This window comes from Periplaneta americana, chromosome 16, assembly GCF_040183065.1.
Source record: "Periplaneta americana isolate PAMFEO1 chromosome 16, P.americana_PAMFEO1_priV1, whole genome shotgun sequence".
Lineage (NCBI taxonomy): Eukaryota > Metazoa > Arthropoda > Insecta > Blattodea > Blattidae > Periplaneta > Periplaneta americana.
In genome coordinates, this window is record NC_091132.1 from 144,335,742 (window position 1) to 144,352,251 (window position 16,510).

Sequence of the window (16,510 nt, forward strand, 5' to 3'; positions counted from 1 at the left end):
CAGCATTCTTTTTGCAGCTTTGTATGTGCATTGATTGAAATTTTCTCTTGATTAGCAGTTTCACAGAATGGTAGAATTATTTTGTTGAGTTTTTTGTAGGATTTCTGTGCCTTTCTTAGCCAAAAATTCTGCGAATTCATTCCCAATCAAACCACAATGTCACGGGATCCACTGAAGAATAAATTTAAATTTCTTAGATGGTATATTATTTTTCTGCATTTGTGTATGTGTAGTGATTTTGGTGAAGATTCACAATGGCTAGTATAGCTATTGAGAATCTAACAGTAAATAGCATCCTGAAATTGTTTATTCTATATAGAAGGTTCATTAAGGATGTATGAATTGTAGTTGTTTTGCCATCAAAATTTGTAATATTAGGTCCTAGATTGGAGTAAAATGAGAAAAGTGGACAAGTTTCTCCTGCTCCTGCTGTTATTTCTATTTCATTTGAGTTGAAGGATTCTCTATAATGATATTATTAATTTTTGATCCTACATAATTCTCTGTTGTGGTTATTATTTATTAATAACGAAAAAAATTCGTTCCAGCGCCAGAGATCGAACACAGGAACAGGCCAAAAAAGGGAAAAACCCAAAGGAAAGGAGTTCGATTCGGTGCTGTGGATTGATCCTTGGCGTAGCTCAGTGATAGAGCGCCCAATGCATAGTACGGGGGTTTCGATCCCCAGCACCAAAGCAAATTTTTCTAAGAGATTGTTTAATTTTAGAAGTAACATTATTGTATTTTATGGCACAAAAACGTTGAGTTATAAATTGTGAGATCCATCTGAATATTGCTTTTTATTCCCAACTTTTGTAGTTTGTTTAAAAGATTATTTTTCCAGACTGTATCGTAGGCTGCTTGGAAATCAATGTAGACTGCTAATACTTCCTGTTTGTTTTTGAAAGAGTGTTTTATTTCTTCACTGAGTCTCAAAATTTGTTCGTTTGTTGAGTGTAATTCTCGAAATCCAGATTGTCGAGTAGATATAAGATTTTTAGATTCCAAATTTCAGTTAAGTCTGTTGGAGATCATTCTCGCCATTGTTATGCTTATTATTGAAATATGTCTATAGCTTTTTACATGTTTAGCATGTTTACAGTCGTCAGGTATTGAACCCCTCCAGACATGTTTATGGAATTCTAACAGTTTTGTTTGTGCTTTGGGACCGAGGTGTTTAAGGAATTCTGGATGTATTTTATCAGGCCCTGGTGATTTTCTGCTCTTTAATGTATTGATAGCTACTGACAACTCTGAGTTAGTGAAACATTCCTCGAAAAGGTAATTTATTCCTTCTCGTTTGGCAGACTTCTTGTTTTTTAATTTATATGTTTTCTTTATTGTATTCTGTTTTCTTTTGGCAGATTTAGGTAATTTATGATTATTAGTGTAAATGTTTGCTATGGTTCTGTTGTCCATTAAGATTTTGCCTGTAACACACTATTATTAATCATATATTGCATGGTCAATTATTGTGACGTATATCATATCAATGTGCATGCATTGTAAGTATGGAACTCCCAAATTCAAGTGATCTGCCTCCTACAGCACAGCTGATAACACAGTGACGTAAGTAGAATGTAATTGTCATATTAATTACATATTTACTTTATTAAAATCATGTAAGCTTTGTTATTAACCCTCTGTGAACATATTACGTGGTTCTTTTCTTAGTTTAATGAATGTGTTTTCCTCTTGTGTTGAAATGCTCTCTGCAGTATATCAGCTGAGTAGCATATTCGAACACGGAGTAACACATTTCTGTTTTGTTTATGTCTACTTCAGTCGCAAGCTAGAAAGAAAATAGAAGATTATGAGCGTATTAAGTAATTATATTAAGTCATATACAAATCAGAATAATTCAGTACCATTTATTCTAGGAACTTACAACTTTTGTTACTTTTCAGTATATTTCCCTTATAAGAATACATGTTTCCAATCCACTGCTTTGGAGTAGTGGTCAGCATATGTGACTGTGAAATTAACAGGTTCAGGATCGAATTCTAGTTGGGACAAGTTACCTGGTTGAGGTTTTTTCCAGAGTTTTCCCTCAACCCATTAAGAGCAAATACTGTTAACTTTCAGCACCAGGCCTTGGGCTCATTTCACCATCATTATCACCATCTTTATCCATTCTGCTTATTTTCTTACTCATGTCATTCTATCATACAGGGGGAAGAGAATCCGACCTAATGGGTGCCTCAATCTCAGAACAGGTTTCTTCATCCTAACCGTAAAAAATGTAGGCAAGTAGCCACATGCCAATATACACGGCATTAGCTTAACCCCTTCAGGCCTGGTGTACATTATAGTGTATGTTATTTCTTTTTTTCTTTTTTGGAATGTCTTCGATACTTTTAAATATTTTGAAAAATTCAGTGTGATAGAAATGGAGAATATTTTTGAAACATTTCTATACCTGAATTAAAAATAAAATTTAAAATTTTGGAGCTCCAGAGGTCAAAATTGTCCCCAAATTTTTATTTTCTGTGAAGACTTAATTTGGGAATTTTGGATCCCCAGAATGATTATGTGACTAGTTTTTTTTTTTTTTTTCAATTTTTTTTTTTAATATAAATTCAGGTCTGAAGGGGTTAAAAAAAGAGTACACATTGCCAATTGCTCAACAAGCTTTCTAATTTTTTAAGATGAAACATTTTATCCTGATGTCATAGCCATTCTTGCACGCACTTTTGTTCATAATTGATCATCATCATTGAATTTTATTTCTCTGATCAAACATATGGTAGTCTCATGATGTGACATTTGGGCTATAAGGTGACTATAACAAAATCTGCCAGACAATGCATTCTCCAGTGATAAGGCATAGGGGACGAGCATTTTCCTGGAAAGTAAATCATCTTTTTTGTATTTCATGAGGCTTTTTGCAGTAATGCTAGCTTCACTTTATTTTTCAGCAAGTCAGTGTAGTATAGCAGTGCACAACCTGCTGCTATATTTGCTGGGGCCCATTATTTTCAGTCTTAAAATTAAATAATATTTGAATAGACTTTGGTGATTACAGCTAGCTTCATCAACTAGCTTACTTTGAACTAAGCATACCACTTCATTCTTCCGTGTTTTCCCATCTGTGGTGGTAGTCATCAGAGTGCTTTGAGACAATGTACAAAGCCAAGCGTTGCATTTGTAATGATGTCAGCGTGAGTTTATGGAATTTTTTTAAATCAGTGTTTGAAGTGAAAGTGGCAGTTTGGTGGTCATGGCTTCAACTAAAAAGCGCAAGATTACTTAAGAACACAAGTGTTTTCAGAAGAAGTGGGCAGAACTATTTTTCTTATGATTCCGAGGTAAAGCAACATGATTAATTTGTAAAGAAATCATTAATGTTTTGAAAGAATATATTTTATTGGTCAAACAGCATCTATAATTGTCATGGTGTACCTTTAAATTCTTGTATTCAGGATACACCATAATTCACCATTACATTTTTTTGCCATTTCATTTCTTTTTGTCATATTCTACTTTATATCTCCTCTGTTCCTATTATTAAATTAATCAATTACCTCTACCCTACCGTTCTAATGCCATTTTTGTTCTAAACTATTAACTGAATTTACATAACTGAAACAAATCACAATCGTTTGTCACATGACACTTTACTCTCATGTAATAGTAGTAGTTTTATTTTACCTGGCAGAGTTAAGGCCATAAGGCCTTCTCTTCCACTCAACCAAGTTTCAATAATGTACATGAAATACAAAATTATGTAATAGAATACAAAACAACACAAACATAGACTCTTATACCAAATCAGTTCTTTCTACTGTTCTTGATTGATATTATTAACTCTATATTATTCCCCTTTACTCTTTACTAGGTTTCAAAAAACTCATCTTATTTTCTTATGCCCTCACACCATTCCCTATCTAGCTCATTTAATAGTATATCCATTCGTTCCCTCATTTCATCCATTACCACTTTCCATGACCCTGCTTCATTCCTTTCCACACTGTTCACTTTTGCCATATTTCTGTCTTTATTGCTATTATTATTCTCTTCTACCTTATTACTAATTTTTTCCATTACCATTTCTTCTGCTACTGCACTCACATTTTCTACTTTTTCTTTTTCACTACTGGCCAAATCTTGTTTTCCACTTTTTATCACGCTCTTTTTACCCACCTTAATGCTTTCTATGACATTTTCCAACTCATTTATTCTCTTGTTTTCTACATGAATCTCGTCTCTAGAATCCATGTTCCTTATTCCACTCTTGTTATTCTTGTTCGAGTAAGACACACTTACTGCTGTTCTCAGCAAATTCATATGTGGCATACATACTCCTTGCTTCTGCTTACAAGGTTGTTTGCACTTCCTCGGTCAGTAACCTTGAGTGGATTCCCGATCGCTCCAGCCTTTTCTCTCATTTTCAAAATATGTATAGTCCACATTGTAAAATTTTCCATTTACTTTCAACTTATCTTCATATAGTTTTGCAGAAGTCCTTTTTTCCTAGCTGCTTTCATAAATGGAAATAATAGTTTTCTTCTATTTCTAACTTCAAACGACAAATCTTTTTCTATGCGCAATTTTGAACCACTGAGCCATTTTCGATTATTCAAAATGACTTCCCTAATCCTAGTATTCCTAAACCTTATTAGAATGGACCTATTTACGCCTCTTCCTAATCTGTATGTTTCATCAATGTGTTCTTCACTCACTTCTATATTAAAAATCACTTTACACATTTCACATACTGTCTCCAAGGTTTCCTCTTCTTTTTCGCGACCAATTTCTTCTACACCAAAAATTATTAGATTCCTTTTCCTTATTGTACTGAAAATCACTCATTTTCTTTTTTAATTGATTATTCTCATTTCGCAAGTCCTTCATCTTCACACTGATGTTTTCTACCTCGAGTCTTAAGTTTTCTAATGTCAGAATCTTCAGTGCTGCTTCCTTCTGGTTTATCACTGTACTGTTTTCCACTATTTCACTGCATAAGCCACTTGCTTTTTTACGTCCTGCTATCTCCTGTTGTATCCAGTTTTCCATTTTTCTCTTATGATAAGTTCACTTTTGCTACAGGTCTAGTGGAGGAAACCTGCAGACAAATATCACACCGTATTGGGAGGGGGGGCAGAGGAGATGTAGCTCACTCCTTAGGAGTTGCAACTCTTAAATGGTTCTGCCTCAACCAGAAGAGTTCCACTCACATGTTATTTTATTTCACGAGAACGAGTTCCCAACTGGAAGTTTAATCTCCCAAGTCATACACGCATATGCATGTCACTGCGAGGCGAGCTCGCTTAGTTAGCCCTGAAGCACTGGACTCCCATTTTTAAACATGTTTAAAAGTAGGCCTGTCATTGTTTAATCCACTTTCTTGATCAGTTGTGATTGCTCCCTTGTGAAACAATACTTCATGTACATAATCTTTTTACACAGCCATACCTAAAAGTAGATTTTAACACTAGGCAAGTATGTTAAAATTGACAAATTGTAGATCGAAACGTAAAGTATTTAATTATTTAATTAATTAATTACGCAAATTATTTGGTTTTTAACATTCTTATTGTGCTATGACCTCTTTAACTCTAAATTTAATACCATAAAACTTATTTAACATTCACAGTATCGGTTGATTTCTTTGTTTTTTACATAATTAGAAAATACAGTGCGTTCAAGCTCGGCCGGACCATTCCCGTGATGGCCTTGGACTGGTGAATTGAAATTGTAAATTTAAACTCTTCAGTGAGATGAATGGATCAATAAACTGAACTCTCGTGTAGCTTGACTCGGAATACTTTACGATATTCAGCTTTGACTCATAGTCTTGTCATTGTAAACATTTGAACGGTCCAGCCGAGCTACAAGCGCACTGTAGTAAAGAATGTACTTTCTTATAAAATATTCCTTTATATTTGATGTAAACTCAAAATAACATTATTACAAATACATATTCTGTAACTCAATTTCCATTTAAGCTATTATCTTTGAAGAAATTAAAAATAAATTAATTCAGAAAAGAAATTAAGTTTACAATAACTTTAAATAATGTGTTAACTGTTAGATATGTACAGTAATTTGATAGAAACGTATGTGATGAGATGTTTTTGCTTACATTCTCCTCTTGCAAGCCTTGTGGAGTGGATGATTGCAGTTATACTTACCCCCAATGCGGAGCAATGACCTCAAAAAGCACTGGTACTCTTTGCAGCATTGCAGCATGTTACATTTCGTATTTTCAAAACTATTGGACATATCAAAAAACTTATTTAACAAAACTTGTTTGCATAGACTTGATCTATTACCTCTGTGACTTTTGTAAATAGAGTACCTTCCACCTTTTAATAATGTTCATGTCTTCAGCTTCCAGATGCTCCCACGTCAGAAATGAAATTCGACACAGCCAAACTACCAAAGATCAGAAAGTTTTCACATTTTAATATTAAAATTTGATTTAATTCCAGTATGTTGGTGAGAGTGAAAGAGCTGTGAGACAGTGCTTTCAGAGGGCAAAAAACTCTGCACCATGTGTCATTTTCTTTGATGAACTGGATGCCCTCTGTCCAAAGAGATCAGATTCAGGAGAGGTAAGTTATAATTTGCCATTCACAACAAAATCTTTGTACTTATTAAGTCGTTTTTCATATTGCGTTATTCATTTTGAAGTGTATTATATCATGAAATTTCTACAAGTGCATGGCACAACTTCAAGAAGGACAATAAAATTTTATAACATAGTGACAGTGCCCATTCTTCTTTATGCCTACAAAACATGAATATTTACTAAAAAGACAATCTCCGGCTATGCAACAAAAATTAGGAAAAACAGATTACTAGATTAAAAAAATTAAGTTAAGATATTCAACTTATATTTAAAAAAACAATTTAGTACTCCACGAAGTCAGAGGCATCTCTTCATAAACAAAAAAATAGCATGTTTTAGTAATATTTTACAACATTGAAATGAACACACAATTTAATAAAATGTGTATGATTCTACTAATGTTAATATGTAGAGCTGAAAATTGCACTCTAGTAGCAAGACAAGTATGAGGCGCGTCCATAAAGTAACTTTCCCACTCGTCTCACAGCTAGCAAACCATATGTTGCGCGAAGCGACTGCATGCACATGATAGAGTAATGTCCTGGCATGGCGCATGTGCTAGTGGAACTTCCCGAGTGCTCCCAGTAGCTTCGTTGCATTGGTTGAAGATGGACGTTCCTATTCCACCTCCCGCCGAGTGTGAAGTGTGGTCAGTGATAAAGTTTTTGAATGCACAGGGCATAGCGCCGATTGAAATTGATCGTCAGCTGTGCCAGGTCTGTGAGCCTATGTCATGAGCAAGCAGATGGTGCGTTGCTCTACAAGGTCGTCTGTGATGATGGTTGGCCTCCCACTGCACTCCTTGTCATGCACATTTTGGCGTCCTGCTGAAAATTGTCTACAGCAGTAATACACCATCTGCTTGTATTCCTTTCATTATCCTTCTAAATGCCATAATTTTCAGTGATATGGTCAGTCTGGCATTATTTTGTTTGACACTTGCAAGCAATTTTGAGTCCTTCCATCTGGCTGCTGGCAAGGAGAAAGCAAGATCAGTGGTGGGATTGCCATCTAACAGCCCCTGATCTAATGTGACCAGAATTTCTGATGCTCAAAATGGGACACTTACTATACAGAAAACTCCCTCTACTAGTCAGTACATCAGAACCGCAAATAGAAATTTAATTCTTTACTTTTAAAATAATGTGAAAACAATGTAGGCATTAACTGTTTAAGATTTATCATCTGTACAATAACATTAAAAAAAAACAATAAATCACATTACTCATAACACAAAACATAAAATTATAGCCTACTCATGAAACTCCTATTGTGCATATGTTTTTGGTCAATGAAGTTTTATAAGTTATTTTCTTCAAGAAACTGAAGAAGGCAAGGAAACTGCATTTGAAATTAACGTTGATAATTAACAATGCCTTTAATATATCTGCTTTCACTTTTGTTTTCTGCTGTGTTCATATTTTGTTCATTCTGGTAAAAACTCTTTCTAAAGGAGCATTGGGTCCAAGTAGGAATAAGCCAAATTTTACAATTTTAGCAATTTTACCTTAATGGTACTCATTTCATATTGGAGTGAAAATGGCAAGTTGTACCCAATTTAAGTGAACACCATATTTTAACATTTTGGTGGCTACTTCACACACAACCCCCAGAATGTCTGGAGGACCACACCTGCTGTTGGTCGACGGGTCCATTGGACCTAGCTGGGAGAGTTTGTTGATCATCAGCTTTCCCTCCTTAAGCCACTGGAGGACACCTTCATCTCAAACAGCAGAAATAACTAAAATGCTCTCTCAATTAATATCACTCAATAAAAGATTTGTATTCCAATGGATACCATCCTATTGTGGAATCCTGGGAAATGAGAATTCAGATGCTATAGCAAAGAAGAGCAGCACTACTACTTACAAACCTGTTACTAAATCTACGTATTACTCTGTGAAAAGATTTATTAAATCTACTTTCTTAGACTTCAACAAACAAAATTTGATAACACAATCTCAAGGAAAAAAATGGAACTCTCTGCATCATAATCCACAGTTAATTCCCAATTTACCACGAAAATCGTCTGTAGCTGCATTTAGATTGGCAACAGGCCATGATTGTTTGCCCAAACACCTGCATAGAATTGGAATATACGAGGCCTGTCTAAAAAGTATCCGACCTTTAGCCAGAAAAAATATTTCAAATACCTGACGGGGTTGGGACCCTAATCCCCTTCAAAGTAGGCCCCTTGTGCTTGCACACACTTAGCCCACCGATCCTTCCACTGCCGGAAACACCTCTGGAAGTCTTCTTTTGGAATGCTGTTCAGCTCCGTCGTCGCGTTCCGCATTATCTCTTCTCTACTCTCAAAACGGGATCCTTTCAGTGGTGTCTTCAATTTTAGAAACAACCAGAAGTCGCAAGGAACCAGGTCTGGAGAGTAGGGAGGTTGGCGAACGGTTGTAATTCCATGTTTGGCCAAGAAAGTGTGGATCAATTGGGATGAATGTGCGGGGGCGTTGTCGTGATGCAAGTGCCAGTTGTTCGCCGTCCACATGTCTGGTCTTTTGCGCCGAACTGCATCACGGAGTCGCCGGAGAACATCGTGATAGTACTCCTTTGTCACCGTTTGTCCTTCCGGTGCGTATTCGTGATGCACAATTCCACGGACATCAAAGAAAACAGTCAGCATCACCTTGATTTTGCTTCGCACCTGCCGCGCTTTCTTTGGCCTTGGAGACTCGGGATGCTTCCATTGCGACGACTGTCTTTTTGTTTCTGGATCGTACCCGTACACCCATGACTCATCTCCAGTTATCACGGTGTTCAGAAACCCAGGATCAGTGTTGGCGGTGTCCAGAAGATCCTGTGCAACGTCACGACGGAGTCTTTTTGTTCCGGGGACAACAACTTGGGCACGAATTTCGCAGCCACTCGGTTCATGTTCAAATCATCACGCAAAATTGCGTGTGCAGAATCTTTACTCACTCCAACCTCTTCGGCAATCTCCCGCACGGTCAAACAACGATCTGCCATCACCAAATTTCGCACCCTCTCAACAACAGCTGCACTCCGAGCAGTTTGGGGCCTGCCACAATGCTGCTCACTCTCCGCTGATGTGCGGCCATCTTTGAATCGGTTGAACTACTCCTTAATTTGTGTTACACCCATCGCATCTTCTCCAAACACCTGCTGAATCTTACGAATTGTTTGACTTTGAGAATCACCAAGCTTTTGACAAAATTTGATGCAGTATCTTTGCTCAATTTGTTCAGTCATCTTGCGAGAAAACTAAATTCGACAAACACTTAGAACAGCACCTTATTTGGCGACCACCAGCCAGTGACTGGCACAAGCGAATGCGGTGAAAAAATTCAAGCATGTGCATTACAGTTCCTCCTTCCACCATGCACAGTGGCGCCGCCTTAGAATCACTACTTTGCGCGGGAAAATTTAAGGTCGGATACATTTTAGACAGGCCTCGTATCAGTCCCCTAACTGCCCATTGTGCAACTCAAACCAAGAAATGGATTCGGAACACCTCAAAATCTGTGCTTCAGTGGCTGATCATGATAATATCTTTGAAAAATATTGGAGTGCAAGAGGTCAAATGACTTTATTGTCAAACGCCTGGCATTAGAAAACAACAACAATTTTAGCAATGTTTCAGAATTGTAATTGTTGATAGCAGGAATGCTGAAATTCTACCCATCTCATATAGACTTCTTTCTCATTGAGAGAAATGCTGTTTAAACCTTACATTCAATTTAAACTCAAGTTTTTCGTTCTGCTTAGTGTTATAAACCTTAACTACCAGTTAATCTTGAGGTAACTTTAGTTTAACTTGATCAGCAGTGCTTTTCAGCAGTACTCTGCCATTTAAACTGCATTTCAAGGCTCTACAGTGCAAGATGGCAGTTTCCGCTATACCTATGGATATTGTATGTTTTCCAAAAACTTATGAGTAATGATGAGTAAAGTGATCAATGTTATTGAAGGACTATGGCGGTCAAGAATTTTTCGAAATGGAGTACACCACTTTGAATTATAAATGAACATGAGTTTTAAAACAGATTCAGGCTTTGGAAGCAGACAGCCCTAACCTTCAGAATTAGGCTTTATAGTCCTAAACTTGTGTCAAAAAATTGAAACTCGGATACAACATGCAACTGAAAGATGACACAGTGCAAAAATATGTGCGTACTAGAGTTTGAATTGAAAGATTATTTGAACAGATAAACGAGTTTGGAAACATTCTCTTGAACCTTTGCATCGGTTACTATATCCAGGCGGTTGCAACCTTGCACCTGACAGCTTTGTGTAATGTTGGTAGCGAGAGGTGTGGTGCTGCCACAATGACATTGAGGCGTATTAATCTCTCTTCTGTAACCTCCTGTTAAATAACGGGGCGCTACCGGGATGTTACTCGCCAGATAGCATTGGTGCATTGGATAATTGGGATGTGCGCAGTGGAAGACTTGCAGAATAAACAGTGTGAATTTATAATAACAAATATAATTAACAAATGATAAATAACAAATACATAAATGATTTGATGAAACAGACATGAGTGTATGAGGTTAAATGAAGAAAATAATATGCTAAATAAACGTCAAATACAACAATCAATAATGTCCAGAACCTTCGATTCATTAAACATTAACTGCCACTATATATTATATTATAATAATTGAGGATAATATTGTAATTGGAAATTTGGTAGGAGAGGCGATGTGAGTTGCAAGATCACTACCCATTGCAACTATTATTATTATTATTATTATTATTATTATTATGTTGTTGTTGTTGTTGTTATTATCTAATGCCGGGCTTTGGCAACGAAGCCATTAGCGTTCTTGCTCTCCAATATTTCTCTATGGTGGATCCATCAGGTAGAACTTCACAGGTTATGAGATGATCTTCAGTCAATTCTTCTTCTTTGTTGCATAGAGGGTAATTTGGATTTGTGTAAATTCCTATTTTATTCAAGTGTTTGGCCAAATAATCGTGTTCTGTAAGCAGTCTGAATTTTGCTACTGCAGATTTACGTGGGATTTCTGGAATAATTTCTGTTTTTTTTTTTTTTTTTTATTAAAATGCTCCATTTTTTATCTTTGGCTTTGGTACATAGTGCTTGGTTTTGCTTGATTTTATATTTATTTTTAATTAGTCTTTTGATGGATGTAAAAGGTAGGCTTGTATTTGTATTCTGAATTAAATTGGATCGTTTTTTGGCAAGAAAGTCAGCAGTTTAATTTCCAGCAATTCCGCAATGTGCAGGTATCCATTGCAATTGAATTCTTTTCTGTAGTTTTTGAAGTTGTTGGATCATTTTGTGACATTCTTTAAGTTGGATTGACATCATTTTATATGAATTTATTGCATATAATGCTGCTTTAGAATCAGAGGGAATGACAGCATTTTGAAATTTATCTATGCTGTATAGTAGGTGTTGGAGTGAGATATGAATAGCCATTATTTCCGCATCAAAATTTGTTGTGTGATGTCCTGCTGGTTGATAAAATGAGAATAACGCACATGTAATTCCTGATCCTGAGTTGTTATCGATAGTAGACCCATCTGTGTAGATATGTAACCATTCTTCTGGTGGATATCTATTGTTCACAGCTTCTAATGCCAGCGTTTTTAGTACATTATCATCATCATCATCATCATCATCTTTTTTTTCTTGCTGCTCTTTGATCATAATAAAAATTATATCAGTTCTATACTTGTTCTTTCTTAAAAATATATTTTTTTAGGGTGGAGCAAGTATGCGAGTTGTGAACCAGATGTTAACAGAGATGGATGGAATTGAGAGTCGAAGAGGAGTGTTCTTGATGGCTGCAAGCAATCGTCCAGAGATCATTGATCCAGCAGTTCTAAGACCAGGGCGACTAGATAAGACACTGTATATTGGTCTTCCATCACCAGAAGATAGAGTAGAAATACTCAAAGCTCTGACAAAGGTATAATACATTAAAATTTGCATGCTGTATTCAGTTTGGTTACATTCGCGTTGTTGTGTGCTTAAACATTATATTGCATGGAAGCTGTGACATTATATTGCATGGAAGCTGTGATCAGTGGTATAGTGTACCATACTTGTCATTAAATCCGAAATTTGCAGTTTCAGATCTAAATGAGAGCAGTGGATTAAGGGTAATTATAAAACTTAGCATTGTGTCTTTTGGAAAAGAAATAAAGCTTTGGGTTATAAATTAGGTACATAGGTACATCCCTGAACAAGAAGTCTTCAGAGAACATTTCTTGCTCATATATTAGAATTCAACTCTGTCATCATCCTTTTTTGACAAAAGAGTGAGTGAATGGGTGGTTATGTAGGAGACTAAGGAGGTTAGTAACAGTTCTTCATTGTGGGTGGGTGGGAAGTGAGTGAATAAGTCAAGTCAGCAACAGTGCTACATACGCAGGAATATGTACAATATGCTGAGTTTATTCCTGCATGTCTCAGAAGAATGATTAATATTTGAGGAGAAAAACTCGCTCCGGCGCCGGGGATCGAACCCGGGTCCTTGGTTCTACGTACCAAGTGCTCTGACCACTGAGCTATGCCGAATTTAATCCATAGCACTGGACCAAACTCTCCTCCTTCGATGTTTCCCTTTGTGACCTGACTTCAAGTTAGGCATATACGTTGACGTTTATGTCCAAGTCAACTGCCATTATACAAGGGGCACACTCAACTGAGTGACTGTTTGACCGGGATTCCGCAGTTAAGTGCACAGTAATCTGTACAGAAATATGGACTGCTAGCTATGAGAATATTAAAGATTTTTTTTTTAATATTCTCATAGCTAGCAGTGCATATTTCTGTACAGATTACTGTGCACTTAACTGCGGAATCCTGGCCAAACAGTCACTCAATTGAATGCGCGCCTTGTATAATGGCAGTTGACTTGGACATAAAACGTCAACGTATATGTCTAACTTTGAGTCAGGCCACAAAGGGAAACATCGAAGCAGGAGAGTTCGGTCTGGTGCTGTGGTACGTAGAACCAAGGACCCGGGTTTGATCTCCAGTGCCGGAGCGAATTTTTCTCCTCAAATATTAATTGTCAATATTACAGATGTTATTCTGTAAGACAAATTAATAAAAAAAAAAAATTAATATTCAGAGGAATGAGTTTGTGAAGTTTGACCTGTAGAAGTGTATAAGAAACATTTTGCAAATTAGGATGGCCAAAATACAAGTGGCATGCCTGGGTTAAGTAAATACGAATATTTGAATTATTGTTAAGTGCTAAAAAGAAAACATATATGTGAATAGTGCCTTTGTGGATTTGAATTTGCTGTATTTCGTCCATTTATTGTTTGCAGAATGGCACAAGACCAAAATTAGACGAAGATGTCGATCTGATCACTGTTGGAAAGAATGACAAATGTTCTTGTTTCACTGGTGCTGATTTGGCAGCTTTGGTTCGAGAAGCTGGGATTGAAGCTCTCAGAGAATATATGACCAACAGTACAACCAAAAAATTGATTGTGTCTAATAAACACTTTGAAAAGGCATTAGAAAAGATATGCCCTTCTGTTTCTGATAAGGTACGTGTTGCCAAAAACATTAATTTTAATCCATAGATTCGTTAGTTAGGTAGGTAGCGAGGAAAGTAATGAGTGAAAGTAAGTAAATGTTGTTAACTAATGCTGAGCTCTAGGCTATAAAGCCATTAACTCTCTTGCTCTCAAATATAGAAGAGTGATGTAGCAAAAAGTATAACTGTTTTAATGTAGGCACTATATTTTTATGTTACGATGATTATATTACCTACCTACAAGCCACACACTGTTGGGAGGACCATTATATGTTGTAGCCAGGAGAATTGTCAGACAACTCCACTAATCATAGCCTCTCTTCATCACTAAGAGCAGGCCTGCACAAACGGTGCTCATTGAGCGCGGCTGCTCTTTCGGAGCGGGAGAGCTGTCTAACAGCTTGCCGGAAAGGTACGTCGGAATGATGTAGGCCTGCTATAAGTAGAGAATAGTCCAGTGGCGGCTGGTGGTTTGAAAATATGGTGGTGCACAATGGATATTGAAGAGGAGTTAAACATACTTTTCTTTAAACTTTAAAGCCGTGTATACCTGAGGGCGTATAAATATAAAGCTAATTTATATGCAATTAATAAGTAAAATGACTAAATACAAGCATACCTATTTATACAGAAAGTCCATCCGTCTTTCCTTGCTGCTTGCAAACTTCTCAATGACCCTCTGATTGAAGTCTGGAATAGCCATGATGAAGTCGCGTTCAATGGACAACATCGCCAAAGCAGATAGTCTTTCTTGAGACATGGTGTTCCTAAGGAATGTCTTAATCCCCTTCAGGGTAGAAAAACACCTTTCTGCTTCTGATGTTGTCATGGGCATTGTTACTAGCATACTTAACAGTTTGAAGCATTCACTTAGTGTATCACAAAGATTGTTTTGTCTTATGAAATCTAAGAGACCTAAAGCACCGGACATAATCCTGAATTGTTCCATAGAGCACTAAAAGTTCTGTTCTTAGTTTCTTTGCATCTAGAAATGTGTAGCATTCACTAGAAAATTGAAATAGTTTTTCTGGGAAATTTAAATAATAATCCGTGAATCTCTCTGGCAGAAACAAAGATGTTGCTGTCAGATGTCCTGTAAATTTAAATCGTTCTTTCACTTCACATATAATTATATCACAAACTTCTTTTGCTTCCCTCTGTCTTACGGATTTTTCACTTTCTTCATGTCTCATCCTTTTGTTTTCATGTGCCGAAAGAGTCTGGAATAGCTCATCTACTGATTCTCTAATTTTCACAATTTCACTTTCGAAACATTCAATTTGAACTTTTACCCATGGTGGATCAATTTCACGCATTTGTAGCTGGTTATATAGAATGTCTACAAAAGGCATTATTTTATGAAAAAATGTCAGCCAAAAAACAAAATTCTGATTGCTCAACATTTCAACATATCCAAAGGCTTGCTGAATGGTACTATTGCTGCTGACTTCGTCACTTTCAAGAAGGGTCTTCATACATTCAATGAGCTCTTCTCTGTATTCAAACACATTCTTCACAGACCTCGATTGAAAATTCCATCTAGTCTGAACTGAACGAGGCAAACGTTTTTTCACGATTTCATCAAGAACTGCTGTTCTTTGTGTCGAGTTCGAAAAGAAAGAACATATCCCTTGTAGATTCGCAAAGAATATTTTCACATTCCTGTTTACTGACGAAGCATGCAACATAATAAGGTTCAGTTGATGTGCGTGGCAGTGAATGTAAGAAGCCTTTGGAAAAGTTTCTTTGACAATCGCTTGTACTCCATTAGAAGAGCCTCTCATGACGTTTGCCCCATCATATGTCTGTGCTATGAGCTTATTGGGATCCCCTTCAAGATGGCGATTAATCTCAGTAACAATGCAAGATGCCAGAGATTTAGCATCATGATTACGTGGAGTTACAAAATTCCAAAACCTTTCAACCGGTTTCCCATTAACTATATATCGGAAAATAATTGACATTTGAAATGTGCAAGATATATCAGTTGTCTCATCTGCAATTACAGATACATAATCTGCATTTTTTATCTCCACGGAAATTTCATCCTGACATACTTCTAAAATACACTGCAACAGTTCGTTTTGTATTGTCTTTGATGTCCCTTTAAATACTGTAGCTTTTTCAAGGTGCGATTTCAAAGCTCCATCCAGTTCAGCACTAAAGTTAATTAAAGCACGAAATACTCCTGGGTTGGAAGATGTTTCACTTTCATCATGGCCCCTGAGGGCTAATTCTAAAGAACCACAAAATCGAATACAATTTATTATAATATTCAAAATGTACCTATTATTCGTTACTTTTTGATTGTGTAGTTCAAGCGTTCTTCTGTAACTAGAATCCAATTGAGCAGCAATATTAGTATTTCCAAGAATACTGAGATTCAGAACGTTTGTAATGTGAATGGAAGAATTTTCATGTTTTTTTATCCTGT

At 36.5% G+C, this 16,510-nt stretch overlaps 1 protein-coding gene across 4 annotated transcripts in view; it reads left to right on the forward strand.

Annotated features, from left to right (window-relative positions):
* smid (nuclear valosin-containing protein-like smid) overlaps positions 1-16,510 on the forward strand; it is a 122,807-nt gene that overhangs the window by 89,250 nt on the left and 17,047 nt on the right. For all 4 annotated transcript variants that reach the window (XR_011329798.1, XR_011329796.1, XR_011329797.1 and 1 more), the window contains exons 13-15: positions 6,435-6,557; positions 12,283-12,489; positions 13,862-14,086. Coding sequence is in view for 1 of the 4 variants with exons in the window: in XM_069813122.1 (XP_069669223.1) it covers positions 6,435-6,557; positions 12,283-12,489; positions 13,862-14,086 (555 nt within the window). In the remaining 3 variants the exon portion in view is untranslated. The remainder of the gene's footprint in view (positions 1-6,434; positions 6,558-12,282; positions 12,490-13,861; positions 14,087-16,510) is intronic.